The 24,244-nt window shown below is 40.0% G+C and overlaps 2 protein-coding genes across 3 annotated transcripts; one reads left to right on the top strand and one right to left on the bottom strand.

Moving 5' to 3' along the window:
• Positions 1-6,657: 6,657 nt before the first annotated feature.
• Positions 6,658-11,599, top strand: urp2 (urotensin II-related peptide). Its single transcript, XM_030409440.1, has 5 exons — positions 6,658-7,294; positions 9,288-9,614; positions 9,894-9,928; positions 10,261-10,420; positions 10,822-11,599. Exons 1-5 carry the CDS (start codon positions 7,198-7,200, stop codon positions 10,851-10,853), a joined length of 651 nt encoding a protein of 216 aa, XP_030265300.1. The 5' UTR covers positions 6,658-7,197; the 3' UTR covers positions 10,854-11,599.
• Positions 11,600-13,106: 1,507 nt separating this feature from the next.
• On the bottom strand, positions 13,107-24,177 carry LOC115577318 (chloride intracellular channel protein 4). Of its 2 annotated transcripts, none has more exons than XM_030410337.1 (6): positions 21,081-24,177; positions 15,870-15,979; positions 15,426-15,551; positions 15,131-15,237; positions 14,800-14,981; positions 13,107-14,700 (listed from the first exon to the last, which is right to left on the bottom strand). In XM_030410337.1, the coding sequence occupies exons 1-6, from the start codon at positions 23,628-23,630 to the stop codon at positions 14,539-14,541; spliced, it is 3,237 nt and encodes a 1,078-aa protein (XP_030266197.1). In that variant the 5' UTR covers positions 23,631-24,177; the 3' UTR covers positions 13,107-14,538. The 2 variants fall into 2 exon arrangements, with proteins under 2 accessions (XP_030266197.1, XP_030266198.1); XM_030410338.1 differs by lacking the exon at positions 21,081-24,177 and adding an exon at positions 17,070-17,448.
• Between the last annotated feature and the right edge of the window lie 67 nt (positions 24,178-24,244).

The raw sequence follows: 24,244 nt of genomic DNA, 5'->3' as shown, positions 1-24,244 counted from the left end.
GTAGATACTGAACAAATATTTTAGCTAACGTAATCCAACAACAGATGTTTGCTAGTCAGTATCTGCTGGCAAATGTAGTAATCACAAAAACTAAGGCTGTACTAAACTGGACTTATGACTTAAGTTTTGCCATTAAAAAGCAGAGAAAAAACTGCCGGTGGAACAGAACCAAAGACTTTTAGCGGCGACAAGTAGTGTAGCTATCAGATTTTAGCTGGTCAGTATTAGCCTGCGTATGCTGCATGACAAAATCAGCAGTAATTCAGTAATTGTGTAAAATACAAAATACAAGAGATAATACTTAAAGTGCTAAAGAAAAGTTGATTTTTTTGTCTCATTCCCAACTTTGGGTTTCCCAAATTGTCAAAAACTGACGTTTTGGGATGTAAGATGGGTCAGCCGCCATCCCAAAATGTCAGTTTTTGACAAGTTGGTAAGTCAAAAATCTACTTTTCTTTAATTTTCTCAAAATTAGAATGCATTTTTGCCAGAGATTTTTTGCGCCGAAGTAGTGTAGCTAACAGATTTTTGCTGGTCAGTATTTGCCTATGTATTGTGCATGACAAATTCAGCCCAAATTTAGTAATTAAAGGGTTAAAGTACAAAAGATAATAGTGCTATTTGTAAGAAAATTTGATTTTTTGAGTCTCATTCCCAACTTTTGGTTTCCAAAATCGTCAAAAACTGATGCTTTGAGATGTAAGATGGGTCGGTCGCCACCCCAAAGTGTCAGTTTTTGACAAAAAAAGAGTCAAAAACACAAATAGCACTTTTAAGTTGTCTAAATCAGTTTTTGCCATTACAGAGTACGAGAAACGCCACACCACATAACTTTTCCTCCGTTAGCGAGTCAGTCTGTGTCTGCTCGCAGTAAAGAAAGAATGAGATCATGAACGTTTTTAAAATGTTTGATTTTTTCATCCAACCAACCACACACACACATACACACACACACAAAACCACACAGACACAACGCTTGCTCTCTACAGGCTACTCTTCACCTTCCATCAATCCAAATGCTTTTATCTAACAGAATGCAACACAGCCATAACATCAGTCACATTAAGCTACAAACGCACATACACACACACACACACACACACACACACACACACACACACACACAAACACACACACGTGCAGTATCTATCGTTTTAATCATGGCACGATTGCGCATCCACTCGCTTTTTCTCTCTCTCTCTCTCTCTCTCTCTCTCTCTCGCTCACACACACACTCAACAAAAACACAAACTGTCATATCAAGCACACCCGTGCTCCTGCACAAGCAGCCCACACTTGATCTTATTCTGTGTGTCACTCACTAACACACACACTCTCTCTCTCACACACACACACACACACACACACACACACACACACACACAGTCAGGTCGTGCCCTTCTCGTGTTTCCTTTGACACATGGTAATAGATTCCGCTGTAGCTCTACGCCTCGGCTAAGTGGCCTCACCTTTCACTGAAAACAAATCACTCTCTTTCTCTCCCGCTCACTCGCAAACACACACACACACACGTACACACACTTCTTTTCCACCTCCAGCTCTCTCTTTCCACGCACTCTCTTCCTCCCTTTCCATTTTCTCTCCCCTCTTCATCCTCGTCTCTGACCTTCCTCTCATCTCTCTCCCATGGGTGCTCTCCTCTTCCTCTCCGTCACTCAGTCCACCATCCTTTTATTTCCATCCTTTCTCTCCATTTTCTATCACCTCCTCTTTTTTCACTTTGCTTCAGTCCTTTTTTAACCCGGTGTCATCTGTGTCACACATGTCACACATACATGGAGTATTAGTCATTGAAATAAGTCATTTGTGATTGTGTCCATCATTGAATTAATGATGTTACTGTTTATTAATTGTTTTTACTGTGTAAATAATTTATATCACTGCTGTAAAACATTTCACCTGGTAGTAGCAATGTGTCTTTAATACAAACAACTATAGCAGGGAGTTTAACTTTATTTTCATTTTCACCTGTTTAAAATTATATATAGATTAAGGTAATTATAACTGTTAATGTGACTATTGATATCATACTTGTACAATCCAGCTTGTACAAGTAATATAAACTGTTTTATTGTTCTATGCATCAATCTAAAATGTATTGGTAAGTTGTATTTTAAATATTGTTATTGCTTTAAGAAAAAATAATTTTCTTGTTCAATATATATTTTTTCTAAATGCATCAAAATAAAAACATGATAGTTGTTTTCTTACTTAATTTACAATGTATTTTGAAATAATCTTTTTTATCTTTCAGTCATCATTTAAGAATGCCAATATGTATTGACATCATTTGATTAGAATTACTTTGTAAAAACAATTATCTTTTTTGTGGTAGTGGTTATCACTACTATAATTTTTGTCGTGAACAACTTACTTATCCTATCAAGCAGCACAATGTTTAAATTGTTTAAAATTTAACTTTTCCCTTATCAGGCCCCTTAAGCAGCTTGAGGGTTGATACAATCATCTTATTGCACACTGCCTGACAGAATAATATGTATTTTCTCTCGTGTTTATACACATTCCTCTGAAATCTAACCTGACATGTGGTCAAACTTTGGGATATGACTACAATTTTAATATTTGGCTGCATACAGTAGAAGATTGGCCACTGCCCAAGAATTTAAACATCTTGGGTTATCAGTTTATGATAATAATTCACCCTTTGTAAGAGCAAAGTTTTGGTTGCAGAATAAGTCAGATGTTCCTGAAAAAACATGTATTTAAGTGCACAGATGATAAATGCTATTTCCTACTTTTTACATATTTACAGTATATCAATCAGTACCCTGCATTAAATGGTAGGCCAAGAAAATCAAAAAGCAATGCTGTGTGTATTGCTGTATCATTATTACACCTGACTTAAAATCACATTTGGTATTAGTTGATAGAAACAGCAACTTGTATGTGCATCTTCACTTTCCTTAAAAACTTTTTACCTCATTTTTTAGCCCTGAGTAATACCCACAGGCTTCCTCTCAGGCTGCAGGTCAAACCTCAGTCAGTCAGGTAAAACCAAAGTCAAAGAAAAAAGAAATGTAATGCGTGCAAACATTATATGCTACATTACCTGGAAATACACAACACTCAACTACAGATTAAATCCAACAATGTGACAGACAAAAAACTATTTACAACATATTTCAGGAGAAAGTGCTCATTTATTTAGGCTGCACGACCAGCATTTTTTTTAATAGATAAAACTACAAAAGGCTTTTAAATTTTACTGATGTGTTTGTGCTCAAATTGTACATATTTGGGGTTATAAACTGCTCATAATTATCTTCTTATTCAGTCTTTGAAATAGCCTCAAGTAAGTGTATTCAATCAATATAAGATGATAAATGAATTTGAAGTCTGTGTTTTCAAAAAGATCAAGATGGAGTTCAGCTAAATTTAGTTTTATACCTTGCAAATTGTTTTCCCTCAACTGCTTGTTTCCTTTGTTAAAGCAGACTTTCAAAGTAAAATGACAAGAGAGACTAGAAAGGACTTTAATGTTATTTCAGGTTCCAGTTTTTATGGCCCATGCAGGGGTGATAGCATCCTTGTAACCCTTAAATATACTTTTAGACTGGACATGTATGTTGATTATTGCTTATTGTCTGTTTCTGTTTAGTAAAGTTCTGTATCTTTCAGAGTCTTAAAAAACAAGAGTAATCTGAAGTGAAAAAAATCCAATGGGGTTTCTCAATCCTATTCACTTTTTCTTTGCATGTGATGGTTATCTAAAAATGTATTAAATATGAAGGCCAGAACAACTGTTCTTCAAAATGTAAGGGAAATAACTTTGTTGTTGAACCTTTATCAGTTGGATCAGATGCTTAATTATGTTTTATTTTGTTGTTTTATTTCTTTATTGAAATCTCAATAAATCCTGCGAACAAAACTATATCCATCAACCAAATCGGGTTCTTGAAGTAAATTAAGATTTGTTTTAAGGTTCAAGAAGCCGTGAAATAGACTTTATTTTGAAATACAATAATTAGTTTTTTAATTTTATTGTAATTGTTTATGAGTGAATGAATAGGCTACAATTACAAAGTACCTTGACGTGGACCAACACGTTAGGAACATCAAGCTGTTTCAAGGACCAGACCAACTCCGGTCGCTGCCTCACCGAAGCTTCACTGAGGTCATTTAAAGAGGAACACTGCCCTCTAGAGGTGATTCAGTGGGAAAAGAAAGATGTGTGTTCTGGTATTGTTTTACCTTCATGCTCATTGTTTGCAGAATTTAGCTAAGGCAGGTAGACCATATTGACCTCAGGGAACTGGACTGGATTCTGTCCTACACCCTCCTCTGAGTCGCTCCGTTCTGTTCAACGGGAAATGAAACTCCTCCTTTTGTTTTTTTGGAAGATGGAATTAAATGGAGCACATTGTGACTTTGCAGAGAGAAAAAATGTTGAGTAATAGGAGGTACAAAAGAGAGAAAACACAAATTGCTGGACCACAGACTGTGATCCTTATCACCCCGCATCAGTGGACCTGGAAACCAGATGGGTGGAGGCTGTTGTAGCAGCACATGAATGCCAAACAGAGAAGAGAACGCGGCTGGTTGGAAGGGAAACAACCACAAATATGTTGACCATACTGGAATGACTAATGAAAGCTGAGTGTTTGCTCATGCTGACCTTTCCTTTCTGTCTCTGTCTGGATGAACTGGAGTGATGGAAGCAGGTGTAATGTTTGCAGGGGTCGCGATCAAGGGATTAGATGAGTAACACAGAACTGGACCAATCAAATCTAGTTACCCAACCAAGAAGCATTTTTACCTGTTACCAAGATGTATCTGATTGCTAGCCCCAAAGATTTTGTCAGTCAGTCACCTAAAAAGCAGTGTCACACAAATCCTCCCATGCTCAGCCGGGGAAAGAAAGGTGTGTAAATGTCTGTTCGACTTTCAAATGACCTAAAAATGAAACAGTGATAACACCAAAGGCAGTTTCTTCACGGAGCAATGTTGGCTTACAAGCCGGTAATGCAACACACCGTGACAAACTGACACAGAGGGGTGTTTTTTTGTACACAGAAAGGAATAACTTAGTGAATTACATTTGCCGAATTCACAAGAGGGGACATACAATAAAGAATGTCTTAAAGAATGTGTTTAACAAAGTTTATGAAATGTTTCCTGACTCAAAAACTCAAAAACTCTGTATTTTTTAAAGGGAATTTCTCACCAGGCAACAAAGAACCAAATATTAGTTACTGTCTCTGTAAATATGACAATTTTGCCTATTTAATTTTGTATTGTGTATATCAATACATGTTGTTTGCAATTTGCAAGTAGTCCAAGTTACTGCATGTGAAGTCATTTTGACTTATATTTCAAAGCCTTGAAAATAAAGCCAAAGCTGTCTGCATGATTAGAAGCCACCAGTGGAGAGGGAGGAAATGTGTATTGTTTTGACATTACCTTACCTGAGAAAACTGCAAAAACGTTGTTTTATCCTGCAGATTCTAAGAATCTTAAGGGGGAAATACACAGCTGCATTGTATGAAGAAGCAAAAGGAGGAACGAGATAAATACAAGGAGGAAGAAGAAGAAGAAGTGGGATGTGTAAACACAGAGAGGCAGACAGACTGGAGATTTCTAGATCAGACAAGACGGATGAGCTGGAAGAGAGAATAAAATGCTTCTTCTTTCTTTCCCTCAAACTTCTTCACTTCTTGCCGCTCTGCCATCTCTCACACAAGCGTCAAAGCTTTGCAGACAGAGGGCAGTAATGAATGAGTGGATGTTCTTCAGCTAAATTCTCTTCACCCAGCAACTGACACACACACACACACACACAAACACACACACCTCATATCATTCTTACTGTGTTCAGCATTTTGTCCCCTGTACCTCTCCTTCACCCCGACTCCCAGATTCATTCATCTTTCTTTCATCCCTCCATCGCACTGGGTGTTAGGGGGGAGCTGTGGTGGTCATTGGCGGGGTGTCGTCCCACCGTCACTCGGTCAACTTCCTGTCTGAGGGATTAGTCGTCACAATGCAGGACAAAGGAAAAGGCGAAAAGCGTCTCTTGGTCTTTTGTCATTTGTACACGACTTCTCAGCCTTTCTGTGCCCTTTGATGTGCATCCCACGCTTCTTTTTACAATTTGTGTGTGTTGTCCACCCTTTCTTCTAAGTTCAAACTGACCCCAAAATTGTGTGTGTGTGTGTACATGAGTTTGCCATGTCGTTTTCTGTATTTGCATGTTGTGTTTGCAAGCTTTGTGTGTGTGTGTGTGTGTGTGTGTGTGTGTGTGTGTGTGTGTGTGTGCAGTCAGTGCGGCTCCAGGCCCTCATGCGTCAGAGGGCCTTTCTCTCCCTGTGGCCCCTGAGCAAACATATTAAGAACTACCTTATCACTGCTTATACAGCCAGGGCCACACACACAACACACACACGTTAAATACAATCACACACCGCATTCACAAAAAGATAGCTTTGACTCCAAACACACAAAGCTCGCCGCCAAACTCCCCAAATGTCACCGATCCATCGAGGAGGAAGAGGCGGGGCTAGAGTGCCGCACTCAGGCATTGGTCAAAGCTGAGCCATCAGTCAGTCGGTCCAGGGCAAACTTGGGTTTATAAGGGCGAGATTGGTCGGGATCGTTAGGAAAAGGACCGCACCGACAAACTGTTGACAAGCCTTCTTCAAGAGGCGCATCCATGGAAAATGAACGGCGAGACTAGCTTTGTTATATTGATCAGGAGAAAGATATTTTACTGTATATTTGTAGGTAAGAGGTCGAACTAAAATAGACGAATACCAACATTTGGTTGAAAAACAAGAAAAGTTAAAACATTTCGTGACCTATCACTGAAAAGGTTTTCTGGAATCAACAGAACTTCAAAGGACAAGTTACTAAAATAATCTGAAGGATCCGAAACAAGAAGAACAAGGTATCTCGAACAAACTGTCTGATCTGAGATCATCATATTAAAACTTTTTAAATCGTCTTCGCTGATGTCTAAACCATCTGAGACACATCCAACATCAACAGAAAGACAGAGGGATGAGTTGATGACAAGGAACAACACAATTTGAGAACCTGTCCTCCTGGAACGAAAACCTGACAAAACTTTGGAAAAAAGTCAACTCTCTGTTCTTGACAATAGCTCCAATTGATAGTATATAACTTCCTATACTTTTCAACTGCTCAATAACAGCCGCCATGCTTAACAGTGCAGCACTAACATCTGTGATGAGGGTAGCCTTGATGATGCTGATGATTCTTGGGACGGGAGTGGAGGCAGCACCCACCGAGAGAGGTAAGAAAACTGTTGAGATAACCAGTGACAGCAACTAATGCTGATGGAAATAGTTACCTGATACAAAGATACTTTCAAGATGTCGAATGATGAGTAATAAACTTATGTTAACCTGTAGCAAATGTTTTCGTCGCCAATCCTTAACCAGGGATTAAGGATAGGTCATGGTTGGTGATTGATGAAATATGAACAGCAGTCTAACATGTGAATATTGAACATTCTATATATTGATTGACCACCACAACCTTCACAACCTTAGTTCCCACATGTGTAAAGGATGCACCACTTCCTGTATTGGAACTTAACTTTGGCATTGGACGTACATTACAGATGGTCTAACATTGGCATAATTGACCAGAGAAAAAAAATAAAAATACCTCATCAGTATATAGATATCAGTCTTGGTTAAGCCAAATAAACCAACATACCTATATTGCATCTGAATTTGTTTCATGAGTGTACTAACGTTAAAACATTGTTTTATTAATATTACAAAAAAATAAAAGTAAATGAGTATCAAATGATTATACTTTACCAAGGTACAATTACCGTAAATTTGTTGCAATTACACTCAAGTAGTAGATTTTTAATAACGATATTAGGTATTAATTTGCTGTTTCCAAATGTACAAGAATATGATGGAAAATAAATGTAAAGTTACATGACTGAGTTACCACCAAACAGACAATTCAATAAGTAAGTAAGTAAGTTATAACATTCAATCTATATATTAACGGTAAATTATACAATTCAATCTTTATAATAATGGTAAGTTAATTCAATCTATATGATAATGGTAAATTATAAAGTGCAATTTATATCATAATGATAAGATATACAATTCTATCTTTATTATAATGGTAATGACACAACATGACCGTATATTACCATATATATGATTTTATCACAATATGTTATAGAAATATTAAAAAATATAGGCTTAAAGGGAATTATGGGAGTTTGGAAATCAGGGTTCTCCCCAAAAATGTTTTGTATAACGGCGCACCATCAGCCGGGGGGGTAGAGACGGTCCTTATCGCCGTCAGCAGGGGGCTCCTCGCAATCAGCCGGAGGGCGGATGGACAAACGGATGCTCGTCACCGTCAGCCGGGGGGCGCTTTTTTACGAGAAGACCGCGGCAGCCCACTAACACCCGCTATAAAGCAGCTAACATTGAAAATGAGTATAAATGAGTATGAGTGGAACAGTGGCGCTGCGCCGCTATACTGCTAGCTCAGTGCCGCTGTTCCACCGTCTGGGGAGAACCCTGGAAATGTTAGGAAGTTGTGTTCATGTATAAGCACAATAACATAAAAGAGGTTGGAAAGACAAGTATTTGGACATGTAAGTTAAATCAAGTTGCTGTAATAAGGGAACCTCTTGGTCTGATGTGACCTGTTGACATTCCTCTCATTCCTTATAAAACTTGCTCCACGTGTGGGTAAGTTTATCTGTGTGTTTGTGTCATTTTGTCACACTGAGCTGTATTGTTGCAAAAACTCTGAGGTTGTCGTGCACACATATAAAGACAACTCATGCAACTCTTATGTCACAACTGAAGGTCCTGTAGCAACTCTTGCAGCAACCAGCAAAGCAATGGAATCCCACGGAAATAGTATGTGTGTGTTTGAGGGTCATTTTTATGCAGAGGCATCAGCAGTTTAAGATCTAAACGTGAACTACTTTCTCATACAAAACCTACTTTAATCTGAGTTAGTCAAAGGTATTCCTATTAACTTATATTGACCAATGGTGTAGGGTTAGGGTTAGGGTTAACTATAAATCTAAAAAAGGACACAGACACTGCGCTTAAGCCCTGCCTTCAAAAATATACTTTAAATTCAGATCTATTTAACACTCAAATGGACAAAAGTTAGAAAACTACAATTCATAGCATTTCCAGGACCATTTTTTTAGGACAACTTGCTAAAGGGGGGGGGCATTATTATGTGTGCCAGTCCCTAAATTATTACTGTGATATTTTTTTTCCCAGGCTCTGTGAAAACTCCACATCCTCTTCCTAGTCTCACTCAAGTAACAGCTGTTCCACAGAAGCCTTCAGCACTGAATCCAAGTCAGTACCTAAAGTACTGGCTTCTGAGAACCAAAGCAGCGCGAGTGGATGGGACCACAAGAATCACTGACAGAACCACTACAGGGACTATTGCAGCGGGTACTAGGGCAGGGCCACTGAAGACTGGCACTGGGACAGCCAGTCCGGATAAACGAGCCCAGATGCTGAAGATGATCTCAGCCCTGGAGGAGCTGCACAGGACGTTTAACAGCACACTGAGCTCACGGATCACCATCATGTCACGAGGTGATGATACAGTTTCTATAAACCATTTCTTCATGTGCATTTTTTAAAAATAGCTTTAGGAAAGGTTAATGGAAATGGCAAAAATCTGAAACCCACAAAAGTGTTTACTATATTCTTTCCCAACGGCATAATGGTTTTCCAATGTAAACTGTCCCCATGGAATGCTTATGTAAATGAATAAACTCTTCATAATTGCCTGATGGTAGTGGATGGAAACAAGAATTTATTGGCATTTTTTTGGCCAATTGTCGCTTAAGCCTGTTTTGTTTTTAATTTCAGCAAATGGCAGAAATTCAGGCAGAAAAAACAAAGTGGTAAGTTTTTTAAAAAAAATATTTGCACTCAAGAATCTCAAATCCAGTCCTGTAGATTGCTGTAGCATAGAAGAACTTTTTAATTTTTCCTTGGGAGAGGTAATCCTTGGTCATATACAACGCACAATGCATAGTGAAAGGTCATATTGAAATTCTAAAAGCCATAGATGAGGTGACTGCCTAAATATTGATCAAGAAGGACACAACAGTATAAACTCAAAAGGGCCAAAGACCTGCAAAAAATTCCATCATGTAAGGATGTTTTCAGTTCAGCACACTTGGTTTCAATCGTCATCTCCTATCTTTTCTTTCTTCTGGTGCTGCGGTTGAAGCCTCCTGCTGCCGATGGCGGAGTGAAGCTCACCACTGCGGCCCCGGCAGCAGTCGACAGCACCGTGTCCAGAGCAAGTGCAGATGACATTGTGCCCAGTCTGACTGGTCGAAACTTAAAGAAGTCCCTCCCTCCGCAGACCAAAAAGACCAACAAAAGAGGTAACTGTCAGTTGAAACTATGTTTTACCTTTGTATGTTAACAAAGAATTACAGATTAATTTTCTGTGCTGCAAAAGCATGGCGTGGGTTGTTATTAGTCACATACAAATGAATACCAAAATGGCAATTGCCTCAACCCTATTTGGTACTTGGTCAGCTACACTACAGTACGCATGAAACTAAAATAATACTTTAAGATACAATTTGTACTGGACAAGGATAACCCCTAACTCTTGGTTGAAATGGGATGTAACCAATTCATCTGTGAATAATTGGCAACAATAAACAAATATTTATTATGTACATTTATTAGTTGACAGTGCCTTTCTTATTCCATGCAGGACATTCCAATTATTGAAAACATTTTGTAAACCAATGTTCCCCTTCTCTGTCTCCAACAGTGTGTTTCTGGAAGTACTGCTCCCAGAACTGATTCTCAACCACTGCTGACCTGTCCAGCTCTAGTCTCCCTCCATCCTCTCCCACCTTTTCTTCTTCCTTACCCAACCATCGATTATCTTCACCCTTCCATCCATCCAGACTACATTTACATTTAGATGACTTGGCCAAGACAGTGCCAAGCTATGGAAAGGTCTTGTTGTTGTTACAGACACTTGATGATTGCCAATGACAACAGAACACAGGACACCCCCCTTACAACCACAAATTGTCATTTTTACAGTTTGGTTTTTGCCATTTGGTGGATTTTGTTAGCTTCGGACTCAGCTAGGCTAGCTGTTTTTCCCCTGTCTACAGTCTTTATGCTAAGCTAAGCTAACTAGCTGCTGGCTATAGTTTCATATTAACTGAAGAAGATGTTAAATAATCGAAACAAACCAGAAGCTCTGCACCCTGGTTTCATCCACCCATCCATCCCTCCATCCAGTCTCACTCCCTCTCATCTGGCTCCTCTCTGACCTCTGAGTGCTAGGAGACTGTTGCTGTGACATCGGGAAGCCCCGCTCCTCCCCCCGACACCGGCGCCAGCCTCAACTCGGACCTTTTCATTCACTCATTAATTAACAAGACTGACCAATCAAAGATGACGATGTGTGCTCATGGCAGAGCGCATGAATAAAACCTCTTAACATTTTATTCTCCTTATAAGACAGACACACGTTTTTTTAATGTGTGCACCAACTTGAAAATAAAGTTGATTTCCAGCATGGTGAAAGCCAACTGTGACAATAAAGATTGATATTTTATTATTTTACAGCTACACTCTCTTTAGTTGATCATTATGTAGACAGGCTGACACCTGCTCATGTTCGGTGAGAATGGTCACCCTAGATTCCACCGGAAAGAGTGATAAAGAGTTCATTTTACTTGCTGAAGAAAGGAAAGATCTGTCCAGTCTCCTGAAATTAAGTGTGTCTTCAAATGTAAATTAACCTACATGCTCAATGTCAAGGAAGCAGGAGCTCTGAAATCCATAATAGTATTTAAAACTTTGTCTAATTTGTTAGATTTTCACATAACTCAACACATGTTAACCACAACATTTTTGAGTTTGTGTAGGAACATAAACCTCCATGTCACATCACTTACTGTAGCATTGGCAGCTAAATTGAAGTCATGTGCTCCGCTTTAATATTGAAATATAGAAACCTGTAGTTTTGGACTACACCAGTACTGAACCAGGACTATAACTGAAAGATCAGACCTTAAATGATGAACTTCGAGTAATTAGTTTATCTCCTAAGCTGTCACTGTATTGTATTTAGTAGTAGAACTCAGCAATAGTACTGTTTGAAGTGTGGCTTTAGCCAGTGTTATTACTTCACAGCACGACAATATAAGCAGAAGAACATTCCTCCTCTGGATGTTTCTATGGTATTTGAGCTGCTTGTGTTTGCTGTCTGGTTGTGCAAACTGTGGGTCATTACATTCAGAGGGTTTCCACAGGGGTCACCATCACTGTCGCCCCGGTGATGGGTGTGTGTGTCTACACATGCTCGAGTGCTACGCGTGTGTGTATGAGTTAAATATACTGGGTCTTGTTGTACAATCATTTTTGATACTTTGAACCATCACATTAGGCTTCAGCGATATGAAGTACACTGAAATTTAATTAACTGACGGTAAAAAGAGATAATGAAGCGATTGTGATTTATATTTATACATTTTATATATATATTATATATATATTTTATACGTATGGAGTCTTATAACAGACAAACATTGAATGACATTTTTGCGCAACCAGTTACATGTTTTTGACCTGACCGCCATATTAGGAGGTGCAGTTATCGGCAAGAAGGCTGCCAAGCTAGTCACGAAGACCTTTAAGAAAATATGTAATTTATTATATATTCATCAATGCAAATTTGCTAATTGGTTATGATATAATACCGTAATTTGTCTATTAATCAGACACAATCCATTGCAAGTTGTATTCGCTGCCCTTTAACCAGGAGGTAGCAGTGCTTTCACTCACCACTGAGAGGAGCTCCGATGTAAAAAACACTGACAATGATAATTCAGTACAGTCAGTTTAGCATGAGGATTATGTGTTAAGTACTTGTTTGTAGTTGTACCAAACCCTCTATTTCACATTGTACATCAATTATTTTGTCTCAAGTAAAGAAGATCATTGAACTCAGCATTTACACACTGACACTAGAATGACCTGGAGATTATAATTACAGACACGCAGAGACAACAAATGCAGTGACGACCATCCCCATAGTGATAAAATCAGTTTAATAAAGATTCTCCCCAGTGAGGATATAAGGCCAGAATACAACAGGCTAGTGTCAGGGTTGGTTTGGTGCAGCTAACACACACACACATCTCTGCCAAACACTGAATGGCTGGAAGACGTCTATCAAAGTGGTGGTTCAGTGCAAAAACACGGTAAACCACTTCATGTTCATTGGATCAAACAAGTGATTTTTATCAAATAAAGCTGGAAAAAATAATAATTTCTTTTATCATAAAATGCCAAATTAATCAAAATAAAACAAAGATAAAAACCAAAAAAAAAAGAAAATTGCTTTCTAAAAAAATTACATTTCCAGGGCAGGAGGCACTGTTTTAATAGATAGGTGATTGTATTAGATTATTATTAAAAGTGCCCTTTGAGTGTTTTGAACACCATAATGTATCAATCATGAAGTCAGCATCGCCAGTTTAATCAACCAGCTGCAAGACCTGCCTACACTCAGCCAGTCAGTCGTGTTAGATACAAAAAATATGTCAAAGAAAATCACAATATGAGTAAATAGTGTCATTGCATCAGTGTAGAGAATACATACAGTACAATTAACTGTTTATAAAACGTACAGATAGAAAAGCTTGACTACTGATTCATCATTCACATCAGGAGAGTGACATTTAGTGAGGAAAACTGAATCAGATGTTCTACATTTAAAATGAGAGGGGTGAACTGGTCCGTCGAACACAGCTCACAGTTAAGTTTATTCAAAAGTGTGAATGGACTTGGGATGGAACAGATAATTCTTATTTATAACCACTTAAAGGTGAAATATTTAAGAATTCACACTCAATCAGGGGGCAGCACATCCCCAGAATAACCACTAACTGCTGCTACCTGTAGTTAGCAAGTGAGCTCAATTTGCCATGCATCTAGCAGTAGTGCTGTTCATAATCAATAATACAGTGTGGGTAATGTTCTTTAAATGTTATCATGGTTAAAAAAAATAGATCTAATATCAGCTTCCTGTGTACATGTGTATTTCTTCGGATTAAAATGTAAGTGTTAACCAAGTGCTAAGAGTTTAATGATCTAATCGTGGCCAATAACATGACTAAATGGTTTCTAATACAGTAATACTGAACAGTAATGCTTCTTCACTGTGTTATTTATTTAGTCTTTGCAGTGAACTTGGCCCTGCCTGCGTCTGGAAAGTGAAAACAAAAACGAGAAATCAGGGATTAGTTCTGCGAGACCTCTAATTGCTGGTTAGCATTCTTTGTAAAATGATTAGCATAAAGATACGACTGTGCAACCCAACCTGTGAGAGCACACACACACACACACACACACATACACACACACACACACACACACACACACACACACACGGCCATGGTTTCCTAAAGTAATTTTTTATCTTCTCGGCTTCATCTCATTTGTTCATTTCCCGCTCTTCCTCTTATTTGATTCGTTTTGCAACATCCAGATAGGCAAATTGGATCTCCCTCTCAGCAGGGCAGGTGTTGGTGAACTCCTCCCGCTGATAGGCCGAATTTAAATACCTCCACAACCCTGTCATCTCCGCTGGAATCTCAAAGCCACGGTATTTCTTGGCTACGACCTGCAAACAGAAAAAAAAACGTGAGCAGGAGTGAGTTATGGTAGGGGTCCAAATTTTCTTAAAGTTCACAACAGTTTGCTCTTCATTTCTCTACAGCACCTTAAGGATGTGTAGTTTAGGCAGCAGGTTGCAGTCGGCCAGGGTGAGCTCAGGCCCATCTAGGAAGCTCCTAGAGGACTCGGGCAGGTCTCCTGAGGCATCAGCATCAATCTCCTCCGGTAGGGGAGTCCTCAGGAAGTCATCAAGACGCCGGAGAGACTTCAGCAAGGCTTTCTCTAAGGCTGCAGGTTGAGGTAGAGCGAGAAAAAGACATATAAGACCAAATACCTGTTATAGTATTGACGCTCCCATTAACCTCAACTATACCTTGTGTTGAGTACTAATTTATGAATATTAGCATGCTGGCATTCTTTGACACGCTCTCTCTTACCCTCGTTGGTGTCCTTCCGCGGGTTTTTGATGTAAGCTGAGAACTTGGCGAACACATCGATGCCCGCTGTGTTGGCTTCAGCATGTTTGGGAGCCAGTCTGGGGTATCTGGTGTTAAAGACACATAAGAGGAGTCAACTGAATACACCTGCATAGAAACCATGATCTTTCCCTAAACCTTACCATGGTTACCAAATGTTACATCCATCTAACATTTGATTATGTGCCAAATTCCCGCTTAAGCTTCCTCTGGTAAACTTCTGTACATTCATGTGGGTTTCTGTGTGTTTGTGTACCGTGGTGGGGTCAGTTTCTCCTCTAAGAACTCTTCTATCTTGTTGACATCCACCTTGACCTCGCCGTTAAAGGTCACAAAAGGAGGGTTGGTGCCCGGAGCGAGGTCCTGCAGGTCAGCCGGCTTCCTGACAACACAGACCAAAAGAAACTGAAATAAGGGCGAAGATGTTATCACTGTTTGTGTTTAACAAGCTTTCACTATTCATTTTAAGCACTTCTCTCCTTATGCCCTCTCCAGACACTAAAGCAGAAATATGAGCATTACGACATCCTTTTCGTGCTCCAGAGCTTTTATTTCCAGCAGAGAGGCTGTCTTTCTGTTGTCCCGCTTATGTGCATTTTTTCCGGTGCATTCAGAGAAATGCTTTTAGTCTCACACGCATTAAAGGGAATCTACTCCCAATGTGTGTTCAGAGTATGAATAAGGGTGTGTAGCGTGTTACCGCTTGAGGTCGACAGTGGTTACGTTGAAGATGACTCCTTTCAGCCACAGGATCATGAAGAGTCTCTGAGAGAATGGACAGTTTCCGATGCTCTCCCCGTCACTTCCCGCCTACAAACACACATACGTACACAAACAAATGCAGATAAAGAGACAAACAAATATAACTCAGAGTGAGTCTTTGTGTCTAAAATTGCAGAATAAATGCAAACTCTACTTTTATATCCATGGGATTTATCATCTGCACCCCCAAAAAACATGATCCCAAAACTAATAAGCTTAAAAGCAAAGTCCTGTGATTGAATTCATTCTTCCATCATGGTTGTCAAGAGTCATACCAAAAGACACAACATCAGCTGCCTGTGAATACCAGACCAAAACCACTCAGTGGGAAGAGGTCAAGTTTCTCTGACCAGGAGCCTGTGGACAATCTGAGTAATATTGCGATCCATTGTACTTGGAACCACTTCTGACACAAAAACATGCAATAGAGCAGCCATTTACCAGAATCCAGAGTATGAAACTCGGACACGATCCATAGCTACAGCCCGAGTTTGTCAAAATAGAAACACCTGATGTCACAGCAGTATGGGAGCGTACACAGTGAACAGTAAGCAAAATTACCTTTTAGTCTTTATGAGCATGCAGAACTTGGCTAATCTTCCCATCTCTTTCAAAGTGTGTTAATGTATTAAATCAACTGCTGTTCACGTTTTCCCAAGCAGATGCAATGGGATGCTTTTAGATTGGAAGTCCAGAATACCAACCAAGAACTGTTGACTTCCGACTTGTAATGGATTGCAGCAAAAATGGAGTACATGCACATCCGACACCAGAGACAGTCTTTGGACGGAGGCAGGGGTCGCCCTCTTTCTGGTTTGTTCTAACAAACCAACTGAACAATAAAGTCTAAAGTCTAATATTTCCCTCAGGAGGTGGTGGAGACCAAAACTGTACTAAAAGAAGAGTGAATATTGGATTTCCATTCATCAGGCAAAGGCAGCAGTCAGTTAGCTCATGTAACGATTAATGCAGCTTTAATGTGACTCTAATCTGGGTGAGTTCACATGCCCTACCCCTACCCCAACCAGAGCTGCCATGCATGGATACTGCATTAATCTCAATCAAAAGGCATTGACGATGCCTGTTCAAAAACATTGTGATTTTAATTAGGGGAAAATTTGGAGAGAGTCATGCTTACCTTCACAAACAGCTCAATCGTAGGGAAGCCCAATGTTTTAACCGCAATGTCATACAAAGACATGTTGAACAATCCAGTTCGGCATTCCAAATAGCTTGAATTGCTCGAAACTCATCTAAAAAACACTCAAAAGACGGACGGACGTGTTCAGATCAGAATAAATATAGCGTAATCCATGTTTGGTTAATCCATAAAAGCAATCCTGTTATCTTCCAATAATGTTACAATAACCACGAACCAGCACCATATCTGTCTGCGTGTCCGTCTGACTGTTTGTCCATCTGCCTGCTCTTTGGACTGCTTGTTTGATTTTTTTCTGCCTTCTCTGGTATGTCAGTGTCTCCTCAACACACAATCCCTCTTTGTCAGATCAAGTATTAAACACAGTCTCTAGAGGCAATGTGTGTGTTAATCACAAAGGGGGGGAACAATCTGTTAACATCCATTAACAACCCTATCTACATTTGAGAGTACTGTCTTCGGTGGAAACGCATAACAGATTGAGGGCTTAGGTGCATGTAGGTATGGGTGAGTTCAAAGTTTAAAGGGTAAATTCACTTTATTAGGGGTGAAGTAAATCCACAGAAATGTTTCACATGACTTGACAGGCAAGTGCACTTATTCGACCATAACCAAGCTCAGGCTAACATAGCTATAGAAGCTAAATTAGCAGGTTTAAGTTATCTTAGCTATTTAAAATACGATATTTGGATATTCGTAGCTTTCTTACCTGTGTTACTCCATTCATAACTTTTAGAGGGATGTTTTTTAGATCAGAGCCAATGATAACGTGTCTTTTGTATAATGTGAACTTATTTCCTGTTAGCAGTCAGCTTGTTGACTGACAGTTAACAATAAATAGTTGACAGTTAATCCTGACAACAAAACGTCTGGGGGGAGTAAACATCATATCACAGATTAAATATAAGAAAACTCAGAGAGATGTTATGACTTGCCTACATATTAGCCGCTACATCACCAGTAGTTGGTAGGTAGCTGGCCACTTTGTGTTTTGACCAGGCCTTAACTTACATAAACATTATAATCTGACATGAGATCAGTGTCCATGCAAAGTTGAGAGGCACACAGCAGTGTTAGAGTTCCTTCATTTCATAAGAGGTGTGGGCGACAGTGGAATCTCTGCTCCATCACAAACACACACAATGTGTCCAGTGTTGGTGTGTGTTGCATCAGGGATGGAAAGATGTTTATCACACCCACAGCAGCTGAGATGTATCTTTTGTTTCCTCTCTATGATAACATAAAGCTGCCTCTAGTTCAACTCATCAGAAGTCAAAACCCCTGGAGAAAATACTGTGGATAGATACTGTGGGTACTTGTAGACCTTAAGCTGCTTGTAATAACATTTTGCACACAAAATTATTCAGTGTTGAACATAAAATTAACCAACATTAACAGACAGTTATCAAATATCAGGTCCCACACAGGATCATAGGCTGATCTATCATCTGGTTTTTTCCTGGAATTTATAGCAACTAGAAAGGGATATGATGGCATTTATAGGTGACAAAGAGAGTTCACCACTGTATGCAACTCAACTGCACGACATATATATATATATATATATATATATATATATATATATATATATATATATATATATATATATACATATATGGATGTTTGTAGACATTCTAAGGCAGAAATGCTACATAATCTTCCTCTGGATCCTTGTTTCCTTCTATGCATGGTAAGTAAAATCCTTATTACTGTTGGGGGTTTTGTCCCTGGGTTCTGTCCCTTTAAATCTGTCTGTTCAACAGGGTCAATGTCGGTCAAAGTCCTTAACAACAAAAGCTTATGCATTTTTGTTAACATGTGTTGTCTTTCCTGAAATGCTGTAAATTTGGTAAAGCTTCAAGACAGAAATTACAGAGAAGTGAAGGAAAGAAAATAAAAGTCTTTGAAAGCTGGATTTAACAAAGAATTTAACAGAAATGCAAACGATACAAGTCTTGTCAGAGTATGTTAATTAAAAAAATAATCATATCAAATGAATAAGTACGATAAAATAAATCAGGAAAGACAAGCCACAAACTAGGTCTGTGAAAAATTCTAATAAATGTTGTTTATATCATTCAAGTCCGGAGGAACACGGTCTTGGCAGGGGGCAAGGCTGAGCAGGACTGTAAGTAGCCGGGACAGCTCGGGTCAACAGATCAGTAGCACACCAAATAGTAGAACAGATTTAAATATATGCATTATATGAGACTTGTGTATCCAGAACCCACTAAATTGTTGTGAGTCAAACCTTGGTTCTTGTTGAGATTGTTCCCAAGTTACTGACCATAATGTCGTGCAGTATTTAGCCTGAAGTGAGTATGTGTTATTTCCAGAAATGCTGTGCCCAGAGCTCTCAGCAGCAAACAGCAGGCTAATCAGCTTACAGAGTGAGAATGTAGAGATTAACCCTGCATGTTACTGGCAGCAGCAGCAACAGCATAGCGCTGTTGTTCAGTGATTGTTGCCCTGAATCCAGCTCCTGTAAAAGATAAAGGAAATATATCTATATATTTAATAATTAGTCTGTATTGTGCTTTCTTGACATTTATTGGCTGGGTGGCCCATTGTCTCAGCAGAGGTGAATGAAGCCACTCTAACTGCCGTACCTCGAGTGTTATTGAGCCCAGCAACACAGAAGGACGCTTGAGCCTTTCTGTAATATTTCCATCTACCTCAGCCTGTGCTGCCAACAGAGTCTCCAACAAAGGCAGCCATTGTTCAAATGCAAGCTCCCACGGAGAACAGACTTGTTGTGTGTATGTGTGACGCGGCTCTCAGATATTAGCACATTTTTTCTTGCCGTTAAACCTCTTCGCTGCCCTCTTTTATTCTAGCCTCAGTTAGGAATGTGCTGCTTAGCCAGAGAGCAAAATCAAACTGTGTGAGTGTGTGCAGGTTAAAGTGACACATGCATCATTATTGAGTTCAAGCACACATGTGTAGAGCGTGGAAAATGTTAAAGTACAATGTGTTCCTGTTATTTTGTCCACAACCTTTGCATGCATGGTGCAGTGTAGGCTATCGTGCCATGCCTGCTGGATTAGGATATCACTGTCTTAATGGGATATGGTAAGAAGATCAAGATGGGGTTGCTCTCTAACTTGCTCGGTGTGTGTGTGTGTCACACGTACACACACACACACACACACACACACACACACACACACACACACAAACACACACGATTATGTGCCAAGGACGGCATCCATGCCAAAGATAACCACATCACGCCAGCAGGTTTGTAATTGAAGGCGAAAAGTAACTGATTAACATGACCATTGTAATTTTGGAATTACAAAATCTCTTGTCCAAAAGAAAAATAAGTTCCCTTGAAGTCCCTTGACTTCACTGAGTGAATTGACACCCATCCTGCCAGATTATTACATTTTGACTTGATTTTCATGTCTCTATGACAGCTAAAAATCTCTGTTTTTTTTTTTTACCTCGCCCACATAAAGTATCTATAGTTCAATGTTCTGAGTCCTGAATACAGTGAATGCATATTCATATGTTCAGTTATAGCTTCACTTTCTTCTTGCCATGGGCCATAACAATAATGGAGCCATAACCAAACTGCTGGTAGCTGGAAGGATGTGTTTGGCTAACGTGAAAGGATAGAGTTGTGTTGCTGTTATTTTTTTCAGGCAGGCATGTCACAGGACTGCATAACTGGGCTTATGTCCATACTTCCTGTAGGCCAAAATGGCTTGGTTCAACTGTGGCCTAAATCCTGCGTCCGTGCTCAGAGACATGCCAGCCTCCTACTGCGTGATACTCAAAACCTGGTCCAAATTTACTGGTCCAGATCGGCTCATGTGCTTCTAATTGGAACTTTAGTTCAGTTACCCAGGATGACTTCAGTCATAGATACAAAACCATGAAAATCATAATGGTCTGTTACCTCAACAAAAGAACCACTGGGGAACCCTTGTTTTTATCAGTGCATATGATGAGTTACATACATTAGCTTATGTGTTGGTTTATTACCTTGACATAGAGTGAGATCTTGTAGTCCTGGTCTTGGGGTGATGCATTGTTCCTGTTCATTGGAGGCAATGGGCTCTCCACCCTCCTATGAGAGATCAGTTTCACCTCCTCTCTTTTTTCGTTTATCTCCTCCCGCTGGGGGAAATACGATCGTCCATCCTCCAGTAGCACCACTCGCTTTTTCTTCACCTGCACATCCCTCTTTTTGGGCAGGGAGTCATCTTTGATCACTGACTTCAGCTCCTTTATCCAGTCCTCCTTCCTTGGCAGGCTTTTCTCTTCTGGCGATGTTTCCCTCTTCACCCATTCTTTTCGTCCCCTCTCAGTTTCTTCTCTCATAGGTTTCAGTTCTTTCCTCCAGTCTTTCATTTCTGGTTCCATCTCCTCATCAGGTTGATCTTTTTTAATCCAGTCATTATCTCTTCTCCTGGGTGATAACACTCTTGCTGTTGCCAGTTCTTCTTTCTTGATCGGCTGCGGCTCGAGACTCAAGATCCCATTCTCCATTGCTTGTTTCAGTCCTTTAACTTTTCCATTTATGTCCAACTCTACCTCCCTGTTTTCATCTTTTAGCCTCTCATCCTTCTCTATCTCCACTATTCTTTGAACTTTCTGTTTTTCATTATCCTCCTTGCCAACCTCAACCTTCTCTTCTTGCATTTCTTGATCCTCTCCATCCTTTGTTTCAACTATGGTGTCTTCAGAAGGGGCTGTAATGGCAACAGGCTCTTGTTCATCAAGTTCTGTACATGGACTCTCCTCTATCTCTTCAATCTCATCATCTAAAACAGTCACAGGCTCTTCTGCCATCTCCAACTCTCCCCCCATGGCCTCTTCATCTGCTCCTCCTCCTTTCTCGTCTTCTACTAGGGCCTGCTGTCTTAGTTGTTGTCTTATTTTTTCTTCCCAATCTGTTCTCGCTTCTTCGATGGGCTGCAAAGGAAGTTCTTGCAAATCACCTGCATCTTCTGTTTTGGATTCATTCTCCTCTGATCTGACCTCAACTTCTGGCTTCTCAGATTCAATTTCACGCCCTTCCTCCAGTTCAAACGCCTCCTCCACCTGGTCCAAATCCACATCTTGCTGTATCTCTAAAGGTACATCCTCCACACACTGCGGTACTGGTTCTGGAAGATCTACCTGACTCTGGTTTTCAACTTGAACAATCCTCTCTTCTTGCATCTCTAGATCATCTCCTCCTCTGTGCTCTTCCTCACGCAAAGACTCTCTAACTATATTACCACCTGTCTTAGCCTCCTTCTCTGTGTTCTGTCCTCCCCCATCCATCTCTGCTAGAGTATTAGCCCAAACCTGTCGCACTTGCTCTTCCTCTAGCACCTCCTGGTTGATCCCTGACACCTTTTCTACCTCAATCCCTCCTTCTGTCTGTGACTGTTCTTCAGAGGGTATAAAGTCTGGTTGCTGTACCTTCTGATTTGCTTCACCTGCTATCTCAAGAACATCAACAGAAGCAGACACTGAATCTTTTACCAACTCTTCAGTTCCCTCTTCCTCAACCTCTGCTTCTATGCAATCCTCCTGTTCCCATGTGCTGTTATTGTTAATGGAATCAACTTCCTGTTTGCTGGGTTCTGAGTTATCCTGTACATCAGTATCTGTATTTGCATCTTCATTCTCACTGGGTATTTGGTTGGTCTGATTCGCCAACACTTTGATGGTGCCAATTGTTTCAAAGGGTTGGTCAAGAGTTGAGGTTTGGCATACATGATCTCGATTGTTTACAAGTTCATTTACCTCTGTGGTAATAACAGCCATGTCTATTGTTGGATCCTCAACACTTTCTGTTACATCACCATCAGAGGGTAGAGAAACAACTTCTGTTTGGTCTGTGTTATCTGTAGACAATTGCTTACGCTCTTTTGACACTTCTGCAACAGTACTTGAGTCCTGAACGTGGTCTGGATCATCAGGGCTGGAAACTATCTGGTCTTCTTCTAACCCATTGTCTCTGTCGTTGGTATTATCCTGCCTAAGTTCTGTTTCTGAACTTGCTATCACTGCCTCTTCTTCCTTTTCTTCGTTGCTGTCTGCTATCTGCTCTTGACCTTTCTCAACATCTATCATTGCTGAAAATTGACATGGATTTTCAGTCACTGTATTTGTGTCTTTTGACTCATCCTCTGCTTTGCTTTCACCCGCATTCTCTATTGTCTCTTCATCTATTCTTTCATTCTCTTCATCCCCTACTTCAACTTCTGCTTCCCCATTTTCCCCTAGTCTGTCACATCCTTTATCCTCCCCTTCCTCTGTTGATACTCCATTCGGCAACAAAGCAACTTGGATAATCCTCGCGTTCTCCCTTTCACTCTGCTCTCTTCTTTCTCCTTTTATTTCATCCTCTTCTGCTCCAGCCATCATCAAAACGTCTTCCCCTACCTCCTCAGCGAGTTCCACTTCCTCATCTTCCTCTTCTCCCTCCTCATCCTGTCTTCCTCTCTCATTATCCAGGTCTGAACAAATACTTAATGGGCTGTGGACAATGGTGCCATTTGACAAGTCAAGGTTTGGGCTTGAGTCTGACTGAGCCATTGGGAAAATTGGGGGTTAATTATGGGACACTTACTTTGGAGTAATTGGTGCCCAAGTTTCCAGGAACAGTGCGCAGTTTTACAAGAAGTCAAGTTTATGTCTTGGGGCAAGTATTCCAGAAAAAGTCAAAGATGGATTTTGAAATTGCAAAATGTTTCCAGTTTCCAGATAAGTTCCAAATGAAGTGTGTCTTGGGATGCCTCCACAGAAAGATTGTAAAATAAACCCAGTATTCCAGAAAGATGATTTCCAATGTGTCCGTGTTTCCACGCTGGCACCGAGATGGATCTCAAAGTGAGTACAAAGCTTTGTGGATCATAAAAGGTCTGCAGAATTCCCAGAAAGTTCCAAATTTCCAGACAAAGGTAATAAAATCCTGATTCTGAGATACCACCTCCAAAGATCTTAAGACAGTATATATCATTCAGGCGCACAGGTTTCAGTGTTTGTACGTACGCACTCTGTTTAGTCTTTGCTTGTGGCTCTCGAATCAGCACTGCACCTTAAGCAGAGTTAGACATCAATAAATAAGTCTACCTTTCTCTCTCTCTCTAACTCTCTCTCTCTCTCTCTCTCTCTCTCTCTCTCTCTCTCTCTCTCTCTCTCTGTCCAGA

The sequence above is a fragment of the Sparus aurata genome, chromosome 24 (genome assembly GCF_900880675.1).
Source record: "Sparus aurata chromosome 24, fSpaAur1.1, whole genome shotgun sequence".
NCBI classification, from domain to species: Eukaryota; Metazoa; Chordata; class Actinopteri; order Spariformes; family Sparidae; genus Sparus; species Sparus aurata.
Note: the sequence above shows the minus strand (reverse complement) of the source record. Positions and strands in the feature narration are given on the sequence as shown.

Excerpts from the sequence above, each read along its gene's own strand:
- urp2 (XM_030409440.1), top strand. The coding sequence starts at position 7,198 with ATGCTTAACAGTGCAGCACTAACATCTGTGATGAGGGTAGCCTTGATG. Across the intron at positions 7,295-9,287 it reads GGCAGCACCCACCGAGAGAG|GCTCTGTGAAAACTCCACAT; the intron begins GTAAGAAAACTG and ends TTTTTTTCCCAG. Across the intron at positions 10,421-10,821 it reads CAAAAAGACCAACAAAAGAG|TGTGTTTCTGGAAGTACTGC; the intron begins GTAACTGTCAGT and ends TGTCTCCAACAG.
- LOC115577318 (XM_030410337.1), bottom strand. The coding sequence starts at position 23,630 with ATGGCTCAGTCAGACTCAAGCCCAAACCTTGACTTGTCAAATGGCACC. Across the intron at positions 15,552-15,869 it reads ACCACTGTCGACCTCAAGCG|GAAGCCGGCTGACCTGCAGG; the intron begins GTAACACGCTAC and ends CTGTGTTGTCAG. Across the intron at positions 14,982-15,130 it reads GCGGAAGGACACCAACGAGG|CCTTAGAGAAAGCCTTGCTG; the intron begins GTAAGAGAGAGC and ends CTCAACCTGCAG.